We start from the raw sequence: 19,127 nt of genomic DNA on the forward strand, positions 1-19,127 counted from the left end.
CCAGTTGTTCTGTGGCATCTTCTTGTGATGTTTCTGGTGAATGAAGGGAGGTCTCTATTTTCTGTAATCAGGCAGCTTCCTTTCTCCTAGAGCTGGGGTTAGCAAACTGACTCTCAGGCCAAATCTGGCCACTGCTTGTTTTCTTTTTTTTTTTTTTTTTAATTGTGTGTGAGCTAAGAATGGTTTTTACATTTCCTCTGTGGTTGATAAATCAAAACAATACTATTTTGTGACAAGTGAAAATTAGATGAAATTCAAATTTTAATGTTCATAAATAAAGTTATACTGGAACACAGCTGGGCTCATTAATTTATGTATTGTCTGTGGCTGCTTCTGTGCTTTAACGCCAGAGTTGAATAGTTGGAGTAGTGAGATGGCCAACAATGGTTGGGTGTTTCCTGTTTGGTCCTTTACAGTAAAAATTGCAAGCCTTTGTCCTCGACCCACATTTCCTTTGTTCATGACTACCTGTCAGTTCTTAATATGGTGATGTATAGTAAGTGGTTAATAAATACGTGAATGAATAAGGTAGTAGACTAGGCTTTTCTACAACTGAAGTAACGCTCCTCAAACAAGATTGACCTCAGGCTATTTTAACTGTTTCTCCCTGTGCCTCTCCCCAGGCTCTAGTAGGAAAAGAGACTCCACCCTAGATGAGAGGAAAATATTGATAGCTATCGATAGCTCAATATTTTTACTTTCCCTTCTGGCTCCCTTGGGTGAGTAAGTAGGCCCCTCAAGTTAATTCCTAGAAGCTAGTGCTGTCCTAGTCGAACTTTTTATCAAGGCCAGTAGAATATTACTTTGTATTTCTTTTCTCTTTTTTCTTCTTAATAATTGTATAGGGTTCTATAAGTGCTGATTATTAAAAGCTGACTCTAGTGTGTACAATGTACTGTTTCCCATTTTCTATTTCTGAAGTTAAAATGGTTTTGCCTTTCAAACTTTAGAGGGATTCATTCAAGTGGATTATTTTTAAAGGTGTCATTTGGTGTCCCTTTTCTTGTAAATGTTTGATTCATGAAAATAACCATAAATATTTCACAAAGCTGTAAATGTACAGAAGGGTGGTATGTGGGTGGTTTGTGAGTGTTGAATGGGGAATTACATGGTAGTGCATTTTTAGCAGAGCAAACATCTAAACTATATTGTGAGCCATTATTTCTGAGCCGGAATAACCCAGTAGTCATTAAAACTCTTCTCTGGACTTCATTTAGTGGGTCATTTCAGCCAAAAAAACCATTAGATTGCAGCACATTCCAGAAAAATGTAAAAAATTAAAAAAACAAAGTAGAGGTCTGTTACGGCTCAAAACTATAACGTGCCTGTCCAATGTAATTCCAGTTGATGTATCTTAAATATAAAATGAGGATAGCCCCAGAGGGGAGTGGGCATTTCAGGATTTATTCTGGGTGCTGGGGATACAAAAATAAGCAAAACCAGTAAAAAATATATGTTATCTAGAACTTACATTACAGTGGAATAAGACAAAACAGCGAAGTGTATCACACAATGGTAAGTGTTTTGGAGGAAAACTGAAGCAAGGAAGGGAATGGGGGCGAGGGTGGTGGTGGTGGGTGGTGCAGCAGGTGGGCATGGGTTGCAGTTTTGAATAGGCAGAGGGGGAAGAAACACTGATAAACATTTGAGCAAAGAGCCAAAGGTGAAGGGAGAATAAGTCGCACTGGAATTGGGGCAGAGGGTTCCAGGCAAAGGGGTAGGATTGTGCATGTTGGGGAAGCAGCACAGAGGCAGACGTGCCTGAAGTCAGTGGGCTGGGAAACTAATAGATGGGAAGAGATGGAGACCAGGAGAGGCTAGCATACCAGTGAGTGTATTATAAGGATTTGGACTCTCATTCTGATTGGTGAGGAGCTGTTAGAAGGTTTTGATCAGAAGACTAACATTTTTCCTCTTTATCTTTAAAAATATCATTTTAAACTGCTGTGTTGAGAATAAAATATAGAGGGGGCAATTGCAGTAACTGAACAGTGGCCTAGTGGCCTTTCTCGTGAGATGGAATAAAAATATAAATGTCTTTTCATTGAAAAAAATAATGAGAACTGTTATGATCCGTGCTCAGAATCTTAAAGAGATTGGCTAGTTTGACTCGAGGCTTGATTGACAGTACTAGAATTCCTCAAACTACATTTTTGTTGTTGTTGTTGTTCTTCAAGCCAGAAAGAGCTTCCTCTCAGTACAAAGAAGAGTACTGTCTTAAAAAGTAGGTGATCAATGTAGGAACGTGCGCTCCTCTGCAGTGGTGCCAGTTGAAAGTATGAATTGCTTGAAAGAGAATTCAGATCAACAGAGCATTTGGGATGGATCCATAATAGATATAGCTCATTTAATTTTGAAAGTATTTTGCTCTCCTGCAGAGTCTCTTTATTAGCAGACACAAAGGGTTGAATGGGCCACTGGTGTGGCTGTGAAGATCGATTCTTGTTTTTGTCATCTTTATCATCAAATTGATAGCTTTGGAACTCAGAATCTGAATATTTCGGATTGAAAATTTTTTTCCCTTCTCCCCCATTCCTTCCTTCCTTCCTTTTTTTCAGTCCAAAAGAAATAGAAGACTTACAGTCAACCGAGTCTTTCGGCAGCCAGCAGATGAATCTCAGTATTGGTGATGACAGCACGGGTAGCTGGTCTAATTTAAGTTTTGAAGATGAACACCAGGATGAAAGTAGCAGTTTTCATCACCTAAGTGAAAGGTAACTAAATTTGTGCGTGTGATTGCATAGTTTAGGTCCTCAGACCTCAGAATTATATTTACACGGGGTGTTTAAAAATTAGAAATATGCCATTATTTTCAGAATATGTTTTATGGTCTATAATGTAGTTCTAATATATATATATATATATATTTTAGTTCTAATAGTTTTTGACATTTATTAGATACCATGATTAGCTAAGCTAATTTTCTTTGGGTGTGACAATAGCTGATGTGAAAAATACTGCATTCATTTGATTTTATACCTTTAGGATTTTCCTGGACTTCCGTGATTTTTGAGGAAAAAATGTATTTCTCATTTCAAAAAATGTTTTTCTTTAGAAGCTGAAAAAAAAGACAGTTATCTGTAAAAGTTATCTAAATGACCCTGTAATTTTCTTGTTATTAGTGAAAGTAATATCTTTCTTGGGAGGATTCCTCATTTACCCTGCTATCCAGGAACAAAATGGCCGAGAGCATTTATACTTGAAAATACATAAACTTCTTGTAAAAATACGGTATTGTACAGCGGAAGGCATTTCCCTGGTATATAACTTGTCTTAGTTAATTTTGTTCGTAGTAACAGTCTTTAGCATATTTTATTAATTATGATACATTTGTTTCTTACATTCTTGACTCTCTAAAGGCATTCCTGACTAAACTATAAAATGCCATAAATTTTTTTATCTGCATTAATTGATAATTGGAATTAATAAATGCCATCCAGGGCTGAGTCTAGGGAGAGGAAAAGGTCCTAGTTTTTGGCCTGTGAGAAGGACCCTGTGAGGCTTCAGTTGAACAAAAACCCTTGGAATTGACTTAAAAAGAGGAAGAAGTGAGAAGACTGTGGGAGGAGGGGAGGAAGGGAAGGAAATGGCTTCTCACCTGCTAAAACACATCATCTCAGAGCATTTTGTTTGATGCTTGGATTAACCAGTAAGTATTAATATTTGTATAAAACATCTGTTTTGTCATAGTTTCTTAAAATGCTGTGTAAACCACCAATACATCTTAAAATCTGGGTCAGGGACGCCTGGGTGGCTCAGTGGTTGAGCGCCTGTCTTTAGCTCAGGGCATGATCCTGGGGTCCTGGGATTGAGTCCTGCATCCAGTTCCCTACAGTGAGCCTGCTTGTTCCTCAGCCTATGTCGCTGCCTCTCTCCCTGTGTCTTTCATGAATAAATAGATGAAATCTTTAAAAAAAAATCTGGGTCTAAGAAGGCAGTCTTTAAAACTGGTAGTGGGAAGTAGGGGTCATATCACAAACATTATTTGGCCCTTTCCATAACTCTACCTAGAATAGAATGTTAAGACTTAAATTCTCCTCTCATCTTGGAGAAACATAGGCTTCTAGGATTTCAGTGAGGGTCGACATTGCTGCGTAGGAAATCCTAGCGTTGCAATGGTGAACGAGGGTTAGTGGCCCGTGGCATCAAGGGCCTCTGTAGCCAGCTAAACAGCTTTGTGCAGAATGTTGTCTGGTTAGATGGCTCTGTCCTTGGTTCTGTCCTTCTTAGCGTTTTATTAGTGATAGAAAATAAGGAATCCTGCCCATTGGCATCAGTGGTTTTGCTTTCCTGTGGGTTTAGTTACCCATGGTCAGTCGAGGTCCAGAAGCAGATGATCCTCCTGACATGTTGTCAGAAGGCCACTTATTGCCTAACACTACTGTCATTGTGCCTGTGTCATTCACCACACATCATCTCATCTCATCTCAGATGATTATCATCTCACATCATCACAAGGCTGGTGAGTACACGCAGTAAGGTGTTTTGAGAGAGACAGACCACATTCACATAATTTTTATTGTAGTATACTGTTAAAATTACTCTTTTTAGTTTTTGTTGTTAACCTCTTACTGTGCCTAATTTATGAATTAAACTTCATCATAGGGCAGCCCGGTGGCTCAGCGGTTTAGCACCGCTTTCAGCCCAGGGCCAGATCCTAGAGACCCAGGATCGAGTCCCGCATTGGGCTCCCTGCATGGAGCCTGCTTCTGCCTGTGCCTGTGCCTCTCTCCCTCTCCCTGTGGATATATCATGATTAAATAAATAAAATCTTTAAAATAAATAAATAAATAAACAAACAAATAAACTTCATTATAAGTAATGTATGTAAAGAAAACATAGTATGTGTAGGGTTCAATACTATCTATCCATGGTTTCATGGATAGCCACTGCAAGCCTTGGAACACATTCTCTGCAGATAAGGGAATACTGTGCTCATTACTTGTGAATGACTTAAAATAAAGATGAAAAGATCATCTCATTAACCAGAACCAAGTTTCAAAAAGACCAAATCAGGCTGAGACTCAAAGAATTATGTTTAACATGGTAAATGCATTTGGTTCAGAAAATTAACTGGATTCAGGCTGGGGAATAACATGGCTTTATAGCATTTTGTCTGAAAAACACCTGTAGTTTACAGTCTTAATAAGAACAGTTATGCTATGTGGCTGTCGAGGTTCAAGGACAGAGAAAAAGTAGGGCTCATCCTGGGTTGATAGTGTGATTGCTGAACATACAATTTCTAGTGCCTCACCTTCCAGAGATTAAGATTCAGTAGGTCATTGGAGGTCCCAAGAATCTCCGATGATTTTACTGCAGGTGCTTCAGAGGCCACACTTAAGATACATGGCTGCACGTGTTTTGTCTTTGATGACATCTGTAGGAACTGTAATTTTCTGGTACAGAGATCAGATAGGAGATAAAAGACTTAAGTGTTTTAGACCCTCCATATGCTTTTTTACTCCAAGTAGGAAGGTTAGTAGAGGGCAACAGTTAAAGAAATAATAATTTCAGAGTTTCATAGGTGCTTATGAGGAATGTGTAGTTATTTGATCTGAAAGAGGCTTGGTTTGTGTATGTGGGTCTCTTAAGTACTGCAAACGGGCTGTGAATTTCTTAGAAGCTATGTAGTGGGTTAGGTAAGAGATGGGACTGGGCTTGCGGAATTCTTGAGATAGTATTTATGAGATATGTCCAAATCGACAGTAGTTTTCATGTGGCTGAAAACCACAATAAAGAATCTGAGCCTCCATTTATCATATGGTTTCACTCATATGCAGAACATAAATAGTGAAAGGGACCATTAAGGAAAAGGAGGGAAACTGGGGAACAATTAGAGAGGGAGACAAACCATGAGAGACTCCTAACTCTGGGAAACAGACAAAGGGTTGCAGAAGGGGAGGCGGGTGGGAGGATGGGGTGACTGAGTGACTGGCATTGAGGAGGGCAAGGCACTTGATGGGATGAGCACTGGATGTTATACTGTAGGTTGGCAAATTGAATTTAAATTAAAAAAATCTTAACCTTTGGCCCCCACTGGCTTGAGGTACACCCCTTCTAGACATAGGAAATATGAAAAGATGTGAAAGGAAAATACACAGATAGGAATAGATAGGAAATAGGAAAAGATTTAAAAGAAAATGATGGATGCAGGGCAGTGTTTAAGAATGAAATATCACTGTTAAGTGAAGATATTCAGTTGTTTTGTGTCAGATTAATGGAAGGTGATTGTATCTCCTAGGTTGCTCGGGACAGGCCAGGTGTGCTTCTGTTGCTTTGGTGTAGTTATTAATGGTGACTTCTTTCATTTCCCAAAGTGTCCTGCTTAGATGAAGAATTATACAGTCCCCCTAGTTAGGTGGCATTTCATAGATAACTGACTTTAAATCGGACCCACTTTGAGGGGTAGGAGGGGTGGGGGAATGAGGTTAAATAGAGGGAGTTTGAATTTTTAGTCTTCACATTTTTTTTTGCCGTTATTCATTTCATGTTCACCTAAACTTTAGGGGATGGGTTTTGATGATTAATTAAAAGGAGGAATCATTATTGTTGTCAGAGTATGGGTAAGGATTTTAATTTTGTAATATTTTTCCTTTGTTTAGAAAATCATTCCTATATTAGAGGTAGTGCAATGTTTGAGATCTTCAGTTTTCCCTTTCTCTTTGGCTCACAGCTGCCTCTCCATTCTATATTTCCATGTTTTTCCATCTTTGGTTTGTCTGACGACAGACCACATAGGCAAAACTCTGGCTGCTTTCAGGGTTTTATAGATGGAGTTATATTTGTCTGAGCACAGGTTGAAAAGAAACTACTCAGTTTTAACTTCAATTTTCTAATACAGTATGGTTTGTGACCGTTTGATGGTGTCAGAGTAAATACAGATACGCAAATTATTGAAATTGCTTGTAAACTCTTTAGAACTTTTAAATAATCATCCCTTTTTTGGTAACTGTATCAACATTTACTGATGCACAGAAGATGATTTTGTGTTAATTCACTTTTTAAAACCAAAATTTTGGTTTTGTGTACATATTAATTTTTGTAATTGCCTAGCCTAATGTGGGGAAACGTAAGCTGCTTATCACTGCGAACTAATGTGCTTACTAATTATTTTAATGATTAGAATTTTAAATCGCATGTTTAGGTTTTAATCTGAAAAATTAAATTTAGTATTGTTTCTGAACACAGTCGCTTATTGTTTCTTTTTGCTTTGCTGCAATGTTAGGATATCGTTTGCTTTCCTCTTTTGATTAGATAGTTTAAGGTGTCTGTGTGGCATTAGTGACTGGCCCACCAGACAGGTGTATTGCTCGATTAAGCCTTGATTACTCAAAAATCTGATGAAAATGGATGTTATTTGCCACCTACTGAATTATACATAATGTATGAAATGAAGGTAATTGACATAATAAGGGTATTTTGAAATCAGAAAAAAAAAAAAAAAGAAATCAGAAAACATCTTTTCTCCAAGTAGTTAGAAAAGGTCTATTTGGGATTATGTTTGGTGCCTGTTATTTCAGTACCAAATCCATCTGTCTAAAGAGCTGAGAGAATGTTAACGGTAACCTGTGATTTTTTTAAAATTTTACCCAAACTGAAGAGTTTTGGCTTCTTACAAATTATAGCCCAAGATTTGCCTAAACATGAATTTAATCATGAAACTTCTTGAGGCATTCATCTACTGTCCTAAAAGTCATTCTGTTGTGTCCATACGTGAAATAAATAGAAATTTAGACTATTTTTCCTGATGTGTGGAGGCCAAATAAGAAAACTCCCAAACACCCGAATCCGTCGGTAGCCGTGATGGTTTCTGCCTCCACGGATGCCCCCCTCCCCGGGGGCAGCTCTCACCCGAACCTCCCACTTACCACTGACAGAAGCTGTTCCAAGGAAAACCCAGGTCGTCTTTACTATTCATTTTCTGGTTCAGCTCTGTTCTTTTCTTCTTCTGGCAGTAATGGTAACAGCAGTAGCTGGAGCAGTCTTGGTTTAGAAGGAGATTTGTATGAGGACAATTTATCCTTTCCAACATCAGACAGGTTGGTCCGGTCCAGAAACTTACAAACTGATGAGTCTTTCACACTAATGCATGATGTCATACTCTGAAAAGAACGTGGGTTACAGTGCCAGTATGTATCAACCTGCTTTCCTCCTGTGTTTGGACTTGATCCTGCTTGATAATTTACATCTAATGACAAAATTCAATTATGCTAAGATACAACTGACCTCTAATTGCAAAATGTGTTACATCTATGCATGTAGTGCTCCGCCTGCTATTTTTCATCCTACCAATTACTATTTCATTAAAAAGAGCTTGCTTCCTACAGGATTTCTGGTTTTTGTTGTTGTTTTATTTGTTTTTGTATGTAATTTTACTTCATATTTAAGGAAAGCATAGGAAAAAAATTTACTCTGTTAAAAATATGTACATGACATCAGCAGAGGCATTAATGAATATTCATGGCATTCTGTGATAATTCAAATGCTGTGTTATCCAGAACCAAATTAGTAGACTATTTTAACTTTAAATTATTTGAAATCAAATTTGATCATGAAATTACTTGGTGTTCTGTATCACGGTAAGGTAGGCCTTCTTGGTTACTGATGACCTACCTGTTTAGGCATCGTTTACAATTCAGATTTTAACGTGAAATGGTGTGAGAAGCAAAGCTTCCTTTTAAATTGTCATTTCTTACCTTTTTAAATGTCATATATCATATCGTAACATTCATTCTTTTCCATGTTTTAAGAATTGGTTTTAGTACCATTATTTTAATTAAAGCTTTTTTTTTTTTAACTGCTTCTGCTCTTTTATTTGAAAAGTGATGAGCCAGATGATAAAGATGAAGATCCTGAGGATGATGGAGAAGGTAAATGACTGTTTTTCAAAGTGTTTGCATGTTTTTTTGTATAAGGTTTCCTAGAAGAGTCTTCACTTCGTGTGTTTTCATCTGTGGGCCTCCAGGTTATTATAAATTAGGGTATTTGCAAATCACAACAGTCCTGAACTAATGTATCCGGTGACAGGTCCTTTATTGAACCATTTGTACCATTTGATTGCTAAACTAATGAAGTGTACCCATTGGTGTGAAAACTGAATTACTTAAAAAGAGTTATTCAGTTATTTGAGAGGGAAATTTATGATAATCTCTCTCTGTGTAATTATCTTTTTTAAAACATAAAACCCTTACATTATAATATATAATTTATTAAAATCATGGCATATGCTCTAGTTTTATCCTTCCAAACTAGTAACTTCTTAAATTAGTGTTTAATGTTGATCTTACATAAATCAGAAGGTAAAAATTAAAAGATATTTTAAGATACATTCTTCCCTCTCTCAGTCCTATTCCTGAATTCACAAATAGACATATTTGAAGAAAATATTCAGTTCTTCCTTTGATGAACACAGTGCCAAATATCTAAATACCAGAAGTCATTGGTAACAGAGTTCTGGACCATGATTTGTAATCCTTAATTCCAATATTAGAGTATCTGAGTGAATGTAGAAACTTTCTATATTGAAGCTGAATTTTCATTTAGCTGGTTTATTTAGATGGCTTATTTTTTTAAATTATGAAAATACCAATAATATCTTCTATAGAGCAGCACCTAAAAATATTTATAGTGTTTGAGATATTTGTTTTTGAGCTAGTGCTTTTTTTCATCATTTCCTTAGAAGTAGGGCAAACTGAGAAAAATGCCTAAATGAATTCTTGAAATGTACTTTATTAACACCTGAGTGTCCAGTTAGTTTTACCTCCAGTTATGCCTTTCTTATTTAGGGAAGTCATGTACCCATTTTTGAGCTAAAATCCTCAGACTTGAGGTGATTATTTTTTAGTCCCAGTGCTTCTGCTAAGTTAGACATTCTGTTTTTAAGTAGACATTCTTCATATAGGGCTTCTAGAAGTAAGTTTTTGTCATTGGATATGACATAGGGATAGGTCAATATTTTTAGAGATACAGATAGGCTAGGTAATATTTGCTTTATTTTGTTGACTGAAAAAAATGTTAACTTTGTCTAGGAAAGTTGTGTCATGTCTGGTATCATGATATCATGGTGTACCAGACCCCTTTTTTGATTGAGAGTCATTGAGGGGAGAGGAGGGAAAAGGCAGTACTTTTTTTTTTTATCTTAAGAGAATGACACAGATCTGTTGTCTAAGTGAAAACATTAGGGACCAACACAAATCCTAGAAATGATTAGTAGTAGTCTAGAATGCCCTGCAAACTTTAAAAAAGAATCAGGGACCGTCACCAACAAATTTCCACGACTGGCACAAACTGACGTGACGTCTGCCAGCATGCCCACTGTTCACCTCAGTGTGGGAGGGCACTTACTTGTGTGAGCTCTGCTTTTAGCTCAGCCCTCTTTAAGCAGGAGTGATGATATGGGTCTACAGGTCATTAGTTTTATAGCCAACAGCGATTCATCCTTCTTTATGTTGAGAACATAATTTTCATAAAAAGAAACTTGTGAGTAATAGCTTATTTACAAAGAGGTGTGCCAGAAAATTCCCTGGTCTGCCTTTTGGGATGTAAGTGGCTGCATGTGACATTTCCCCCCGTCCTTTGCCTAAAAAATGAAGTGGTTGAGAGCATGGAGCCAGACTGTTATGTTCATGTCCTGGCTCAACCACTTCCCCATTGTAAGACTCCGGATCTCTCTCTGCCTCACATTCCTCACCTGTAAGATAGAGATGGTAGTTCTCACTTCATAAGATGGGTGTGAGGGTTCCAGGAGTTTGTATATAGGAAGAACTAGGATGTAATATGTATATGTAATACTACCTAGGATGTAATATGCCCTGTACAAGTATGTGTTGCTTCTGTTACGTAATTCAAGAAGCTTTCTCAAAGTCCGTTTAATACATTTCTTTATATGAGATTTCTATTTTGATGGTTTATAATTTTGTTTCCTCTTTTCTTTACTTGTGGATTGTATTTTGACACAAATCTATGGCATTTATAGTACTTGAATTCAATGCCTCAAAATAGAGTTTTGTATTTGTGCTCTCAGTAGATAGATGATCAGCGTTATTCCTTTGTTGTAGCTTTATTTTGCCCTTTGAAATAAATGTTTTGGTTGATGTTAAGCTGAGGATGAGGGAAGACAGATTTTTTTCTTCCGAGCATTCATTGGAATCTTAAGAAATGGAAAATATTTCTCTACCCATGGGAACCAGAGTATTGAGAGTTGAATTGATGAGTTTCACTTTATGTCGTTCAAATGTAAATACTAGGTTTGGGGCCAGACAGAAAGATTCTGCTCATTACCAATATTGACATGGAGCCTTGCACAGTGGATCCCCAGCTAAGGATTATTCTTCAGTGGCTCGTGGCTTCTGAGGCTGAAGTGACAGAACTTTATCTTCATGACTCTGCAAAGAAGGAGTTCATACAAGTAAGCACCTGCTGCACAGGGTGGTTGTAAGGCCATGCTTAACCATCTTCGGTGTTCTGTATCCCATGGGTGACCTAGCCAGACGCCCCTTGATTGCACAGTGGGTCCGTGCTTGTGTGCTAGAGTCGCATAGTGGGTCCGGATGTTAGCCCTGCCCCTCTGGTAGTGTAACCTTGGGCACGCTCAAGGTTTCCTTATCTGCACTATGAAAATGAGAGGTTACCTTACAGAGGTTTATGAGGATTAAACACAATACTGTAAAAAAAAAATATGCTTGCTCTAGCGCCTGACATCCTAAGCACTCAGAGTTAGGTGCCATTAATAACCATGTATTCATATGGAAAGATTGAGTTATTATTTGTTTTAAATTGATTCATAATTATGCCTGGCAATTAGTATGTCTCCTACTCTGTTAATCCAGTTGTATTAGTGGGAGAAGCTAGCATGCTTCAAAAAGCCATGAAGGTTTAAACATCTTATAAGGGGCCATGGGGTTCTTAATAATGCAATATTCAGATTCAGTACACTAATTGGGTATTTTTATCAAGAACTTAACTGTGTGCCAGGCATGTTGTTAGTCAAGATTTTTATTTTATATAGTCTTAAAATTTTTGTCCCAGAATCTTCCTTATCAGAATTTTGATTTAATCTTCTTATAGGGTATAAAATAGTTCAATGAATAACCGGTGCAAATTGATCTATAACAAAAAGGGAGCAGTCCAGTTACTCTTGATTCCTGGTTCAGAATTTACAAAGATATAGTTTAAAGAAGTGTGTGGAAGAGATATTCAGTAAAAATGACCTTTTGTTGGTATTTTATTGTTTGTTTTTTCTTGGACTTTTGGATTTTTCTAGGTTAGGTTTCTGGTTTGAGGCAGAAGGAGAAGATAAGACAAAGCGATCTTCAGGAAATAAATCGTCAAGAAGGAGTAGATAGGAAAGGTGTGAGAGCCCACTGGAGGGAAGCAGATATTTTCAAGTCATTTAGTCTTAAATAAAGTGAGGGCTAAGGAAGACCATGGGCAGAGCTGAGCGTGAGCATGATGGTGCTAGGCGCTCATCCCCAAGTAACCTAGGGAGGACATTCTGAAAATTCCTCAAGAAGTTAAACCTGGCATTATCATATAACCCAGCAATACCCAAGAGGAATGAAAATGTATGTCCATTATTCCTACCAGGCCAGAAATGGAAACATCCTAGAATGGATAAATAAAATGTGGTATTTCTATGCAATGGAATATTATCTGTCAAAAAGGAAGGAAGTGCATACATGCTACGCCATGGAGGAACCTTCAAGTCACATTAAGTGAAAGAAACTGGTCACCAGAGACCATATCATATATTTTATGATTACATTTATACGAAATGGCCCAAATGGGCACATCTGTAGAGACTGATGTAGATTAGCGTTTGCCTAGAATTCTGTTTGGGAGACATGGGGAGTGTTCACTAATGGGTAGAGCTTCCTTTTGGTGTGACAAACGTGTTCTAACAGTAATTGTGGTGATGGTTGCACCCAACTCGGTGACTGTACTAAAAACCATGGACTAAGTACACTTTAAATGGATGAATTATATGGTCTGTGAACTATATCACTATAAGGCTGTATTTAACAAGGCTAAGCATATTTACATTACAAAATTAAAGTAGTTTTTACAGAACTAAATAGAACAAAATGAGTGAAGACATATTCTGATACCGGTGACGATGTATTTATTTAAACCTGTATTTAAATTTACTTTTTTTTTTTTTCAAGAAAAATGAAGTATTATTGAAGCATAACATTACATTAGTTTCAGGTGTACAGCATGATTCAATATTTGTCTATATTGTGAAATGATCACCACAATATTTATATACTTTTTTTGGTTGTTTTTTTGTTGAAACATTAACATTTCTTAACTTAGAAAGCCATGTTTCCACTGAGGCCAGAGTGTGTATTCCAGAAAAAAGCCACACTACATGTTGTGGAAGGAAAAATCCACATCCTTCTACTAAGATTGACATCTTTATTATTTTATGTTCCTAATTAAGGGTGTGGCAGATGTATTTAGTTAGGTCGAGAATTTCATGTAGAGATGGCGACTCTACTCCCACACAGACTATCTGGTGGGTGAGGTTGGTGGAGTTCTGTCTCCCAACAGCCCCAAAGTGTCATTCCCTGGAGGAGATGTATTTGTCAAGGGCAGGAAGGAAACATGTTTAGTTTGTGTAGAGGGGTGGTAATTTAGGAGAGGAGGCCTTGCTATAAAACTGGGAAATAATATTTTACTGCAGACGGCAAGAATCTCATAGTTATCTGATACTAAAAATAAAAATGGAAACTTTGTTGTTATGAGATTGTCTTTGGCTAACATTGGACATGCCTTTCTTTCTTACCAGCTCTCAAAACGATTACAAGAAAAGGGATGGAAGGTGGGGGACGTCGTGCAGGCTGTGCTGCAGTACTATGAAGTGCAGGAGGAGAGGCACAAGTCACTGTTTGATTGGCTCTTGGAAGACGCGTAGAACAAACTTCCAGCCAGTACATTTTATCGTTTTGAGAGAGGAAGAAATAGATCAAGATGCATAGGGTAAACTTTGAATATTAACATTTACAGTGAACTGGGAGGGAAGTAAATCAAGCTTTTTAAGCGCATTCAGTCATCCCACGTTGTATATAGTTCATACTTTTGTAATTTCTGTCAAAGACTATCTTCATTATGCTTCTGTGCACATGCGTAGTGTGTTAAGACCCTCAGAACGTTGATTTGAAGGAAAGTCTGACCATGAGGTTTTCAGGGACATCGACACCAGTCTTCTTGCATCTGAATAGTGCTGCTACAAACCACACTGAGGTGGCTGAGGACAGAGTCCAGGGACAAAGAGTTTTGCTCCTTCACAAACAAATGCTGTGCTATTGAGAACTAATCTGACAAAAGAGCTTTGAGGCTAATGGGTTCCCCCACACACACAATAGAACTTCTGTCTTATTTTTAAAAGTCAATTTTATTTCCACAGCTCAGCTCTTGGTAGCTTTTTGAATCCCTTGCACTATTTAATTTCTTAGAAACATTGGTATTTTAGGTTCCGATAAATACCATAAATGATAGTTTCCCCATCCTTTCATCGAATGACATTATTTACTAATGTTGCCAATCCATCTGGCATGAAAATGAGTATGTGTTTGTGTGTGTGTGTATGTGGATAAGGGAGACTTTAACCTTGCCTAGTGGGTTTGTGCCCTTTTTTTTATTTTAGTGTTTTCTTGGTTAGAAACCCTCTGTTGACATTTAAAAAATGCTTTAAAATAAAATGTCTATAAAGGTTGTGCAGTAAGAATTTTTCTTTCTTTCTTTTTTTTTTTTTTTTTTGGCAACTTTGGGCCCCTAACTTATAAATGAAAATAAAGGTACAAAACATGTTAAAATTTTAAAAATTAATGTTGATATGGAAATGCATCCAGAGAAGCCCAGTAATGATTTTCATGGTCAGATTTTTGAAAAAAAAAAAAAATCCACAAAACTCTCTGCCTAGCAAGGATAAGCCTTTTCCAGAAAAAGAAGGGACTTCCAGCACCTTCTCACTCCCATAACCCCCTCCCGCGATAAAATAGTATCTGCATTATTTTGTAAAGTCGTCTGACATGATTTTTCTGGGCTCCATGTTTTCTACTACTTTGTCTTCAGAAACTGCCACTTGACTTGAATAGAGGACCAAGATTGTGTCTTGGTTTTGTATGTGAGGATATGCATGTGTGAATTTTTGGTTCTTCCGTTAGTGTTTTGTAATCTAGAATAAATCACTTTTCGTTGGGGGCTTTTGGTTTTGCTCCATTTCATTTTCTTTTTTCCCGGAGCACTGACAGTTCTGGAAGCTGCACAAAGTGTAGAAGACATAGCACCCACCAAGGGGCAAGGAATAAGGGCACTTATATTAATTTGAATTAATAATTATGAGAGAAATGTATTTTATAATGAGAGAGTAAAGTTCGCTTAAGAAAAAATGCCCAAAGCTACTTAAATATTTTGAGGTTACAGTGTGAACTTTGATTTTTCTCAACTTAAAGAAATAGAGCAAGCTTTATAAATAAATTCACCTAAAGTTTCTTCAAGTATTTTTTACGGTGGAGTAATGCAGGAAATCTGTATAGCCGGAACTGTTTCTGTCTTTAGCTTCTCCAAACTTGAGATGCAGCAGCACTGGGCTGGGTTTATGAACGCTGGGAGCTGGGTTGTTAATCATAACAGGGATTAACTGATTATTAGATTAGATTGCATTTTTACACGTATATGACTATCAAGTTGTGTTTAGTAACTTCGATACACGTACGGGTTTGATTAACAGCAAATTGAGTTCTGCCTTTCTTTTAAACTTAAAGTGAAAATATATTCGTTTTGTAAAAAACTTCCTGTGCTTGGAAATGTTTATGTTTATATCTCTTATGGTAATAATCATTTTGAAGTAAGATTTTCCTCCTATCCTTGTTGTCTCTGCATTCGCTTGGAGCTGTGCTGGAGTCAGGGTTCCTTTACTTAGCCACCACGGAAGGACAGACCAGTCTGTAGGTGTTAGCATGTGTGGTAAGAACCCTAATGGAACTCTACCCTTGTAGCAGTGTAGGGGTGTAGAGAACAATATTAAGTATTAGCAGATGTGAAAACAAGTGTGAGCAAAGCTCCTTATATGGAGAGAAGTATCTTTTAATCAAGGACATTCTAAACTTACTTTCGTTAAAGGCACTTTGTGATTATTCCAAAGACATCTTATGTCTGTTTGGTTGCTCGGTCTTCAGCCCTGTTTGTTGAGAGGACCACCCCGCCCTCCTCCCCCACCGTCTCATTTTATTACTAATCTACTTGACATATTTATATTGTAACATGGTAATCTTGCCATTCTGTGCATTTCGGCCCTCATGAAATTACCATGTCTTATTCAGAACTCTTAAAATTGTGATATGCATTGAGTTGAATTCTGTTTATCAACTTCAGAACCCTTGAAGGATCTGTGGAAAGAAAGTGAATGACAGGAGGCCTCTGATAAGGGTTCTTTTTTTTTTTTTTAAGAACATTGTTTTTGACTGAAATGTAACAATTCTTTCATAGCCTTCTTTTCCCAAGGCAAGTTTAAATTACATTCATATTTTGGATATTATTAATGTTGGTTTTGAAGATATTTCTTGATTTATACAAAATGAATGATTAAGTCACGGAGGAAAATTAAAATATCAATTGGGTTGGTTGATAGAATTTAATGGAGTAATAAGACCTTTGAGAGTATTCACTTAGTGAATACATGCGATAACATCTTTATACTTTGAAAAATGTTCCACTTACCCTTTCAGATATTTGATGTGAATTAATTCAACTCATAATACTTGCATTTTGCTTAAATAAGGGTTTTATGTTGCTGGTAGGAGAATTTAATTACTTATTAAATGTACCATGTATAAAGTGAAAGACCGTTTATCTACATGGCTTTGACATCAGTGCACATTTGCCAGAAGCAAAACTTAACCCCGACTGATCATCAGAATTCAGACTCAAAATTTCTTTTTAGTTAATTATTTAGCTAATAGTATGCTTTCACAATTCACTGTCAGTTTCCCATCAGTATGTTGTTTAAATTTTATATTTCTCAAAGGAAACTTCCCACAGTTTAAAAAAAATATATTAATGCATCCACACTCAGGGTATAGGGAAAATACTTTTCCATATAAAGCCCTGCCCACCTGTCACCAGCACAAGACAGTTAGAGCTTCAGTGGGAATTATGTGATTACCTTCAAGTGAAATGCATCTTTCCCCCATTTTTAGCAAAAGACCCCACACGCATTTACTCACTTCTATCCCTGCCCTGAAGATGGAGATGCAGTGTTGGTCACTCTTGTCACTTTATTTATTTATTTTTTTGTTTTACCATCCATGTACATTCCTTTCACATGGGTAGAATTGTAGTTCTAGAAGTTCATTATTTCATTTTTGTTGTAATGTTTGAATACTATTTAATATCGGGTTTTAATATTGCTGGATTTGCTAACTTTGGTTACTTGTGCAGTGTTTAAAGTAATTCACATTCTTGTTTAATATATATATATATAGCAAAAGCAGCTTTGGGTAATTGTAGCTGTTTATTTGTGCAGAATTACTACATTAAGATCTCGTATAACAGTAACTTTTTTTAGCTTTTCTGTCCTTTAATATGTTCATTTACCAAAATACGAACTTCAGGATGCACTATAATTTTGTTTTTGCAGTGGCTCAAAATAAAGATTTCAGAAATCACCTTTGTAATAATTTGCAATTAATTGTTCTTTTATCTTTTATGAATTGTTTGTCTGTGATCTTTCCTCTCCCAACTAAGAATTCTCCAATAAACGTAAGAGATGCCTGGCCTCAGTTTCCTTCTATATTGTCTTGTTAACTGCTCTGTCCTGAACTAAACAACAAAGGCGTTAATTGAACTGCCATGATAGAAGACACATAATCTCCGTGCTTCTAAAATGGTTTCTGAGAACTACAGAACCTGGGTATTTTTAATCAGACACTGGATTCTGGCTGTATATTCAGACGCCTCTGAATGCTGACATAAGTGACTTGAAAGGCTGGCTGCCCAACCTATTTTGCATTTGAGTGCCAAGTGGAATATTATGGTTGCGTGTTCAGGAATTCTGGCCTGGATCCAGCACTCCTTCCGCAGGCAATAGGGAGCATACATACCCCCTGTCATGCCATGTAGCATCGGGCTTAAGTAGCATCGGGCTTAAAAGTCAGATGTTGATTGTTGCTAATGGACCATGACTTGTCCTCAGTGGGTAAAGCCCAGAAATTAGGGACAGGGGCCCTATCGCTACTTGTCATGCAACCTCTCACCTAAAGCAGGTAAGATCAGTATCGTGCCTAGAAAAAAATCTGAATGATATGCCAGCAATTCTTCATTCTCCAGGGTTGCTCAAAGAGGGGAGGAAGGTTCTAGAAATTAGAGGCTTAACTTTATTGCTCCTGAACAAAAAACAAATCATAGTTGTTAAGAGCACCATTTTTTAAGTGCGTAGACAAGAAAGGGAGACACAGCACAGGTTTACCAAGAGCAGGTTCTATGAGAGCCTTTTTCCTTTTTCAGTAGAATTGTTCCACTGGCGCATTAGGATCCCAGAGACCTGGTATCTGTATTTTAACGAGGCATTTTGTATGGAGAAAGGAATGAACAGTTGTGGCTTCTTGGCTTCTGAGAATGTGTTCCCAAAGACGTGTAGTTTTAATAGGTCAGTGTCGACCTAGAGGGTCAACACCTAATGTACCGTAGGCCACCTGCTGTAGAGCCATTTTATACCCGCCTTGGGTGAAGATCGTGTTGGAATATACTGACCAGGGGTGTCGAAGAGCATTGCAGGGCATTGCATGGTAACCATTTTGAAGGACAATATTCAAACAATTGCAATAAACTTGGACAAGGAACTTCTGAGTCTGTTTTATTTTTTTCCCCTTTTGTCCTTGTGACTGAACCACAATTTGACATTTTCTTCCAAAGAGGGGAAGGTTCTCTTGCTTACACACTTTTACAAATTGAATATTCTGAGCTCAGATATTTTCCTCCAAATACCATATTTTTATGACTTTCTAGACATACACTTAGTTCTCTCCCAGTTACATAAATTCTGTGAACCAAGGAATTGAAGCCTAGAGATTCCGTAGGGGCTTACAATGATGTGAACTTGTGCAGAGTCAGAACAAGGCTGTCGG

The 19,127-nt window shown here is 37.3% G+C and overlaps 1 protein-coding gene across 5 annotated transcripts in view; it reads left to right on the forward strand.

Moving 5' to 3' along the window:
- Window positions 1–17,783, forward strand: part of AKAP11 (A-kinase anchoring protein 11) — a 48,804-nt gene extending 31,021 nt beyond the window's left edge. For 4 of the 5 annotated variants that reach the window (XM_072782939.1, XM_072782941.1, XM_072782938.1 and 1 more), the window contains 5 exons: window positions 2,559–2,714; window positions 7,956–8,039; window positions 8,824–8,870; window positions 11,247–11,407; window positions 13,790–17,783. In XM_072782939.1, the coding sequence (XP_072639040.1) occupies window positions 2,559–2,714; window positions 7,956–8,039; window positions 8,824–8,870; window positions 11,247–11,407; window positions 13,790–13,915 (574 nt within the window). In that variant the 3' untranslated portion in view covers window positions 13,916–17,783. The remainder of the gene's footprint in view (window positions 1–2,558; window positions 2,715–7,955; window positions 8,040–8,823; window positions 8,871–11,246; window positions 11,408–13,789) is intronic. The other variant, XM_072782942.1, reaches the window with a different exon arrangement.
- The last annotated feature ends 1,344 nt before the right edge of the window (window positions 17,784–19,127 follow it).

Source organism: Canis lupus, chromosome 17 (genome assembly GCF_048164855.1).
Source record: "Canis lupus baileyi chromosome 17, mCanLup2.hap1, whole genome shotgun sequence".
NCBI lineage: Eukaryota > Metazoa > Chordata > Mammalia > Carnivora > Canidae > Canis > Canis lupus.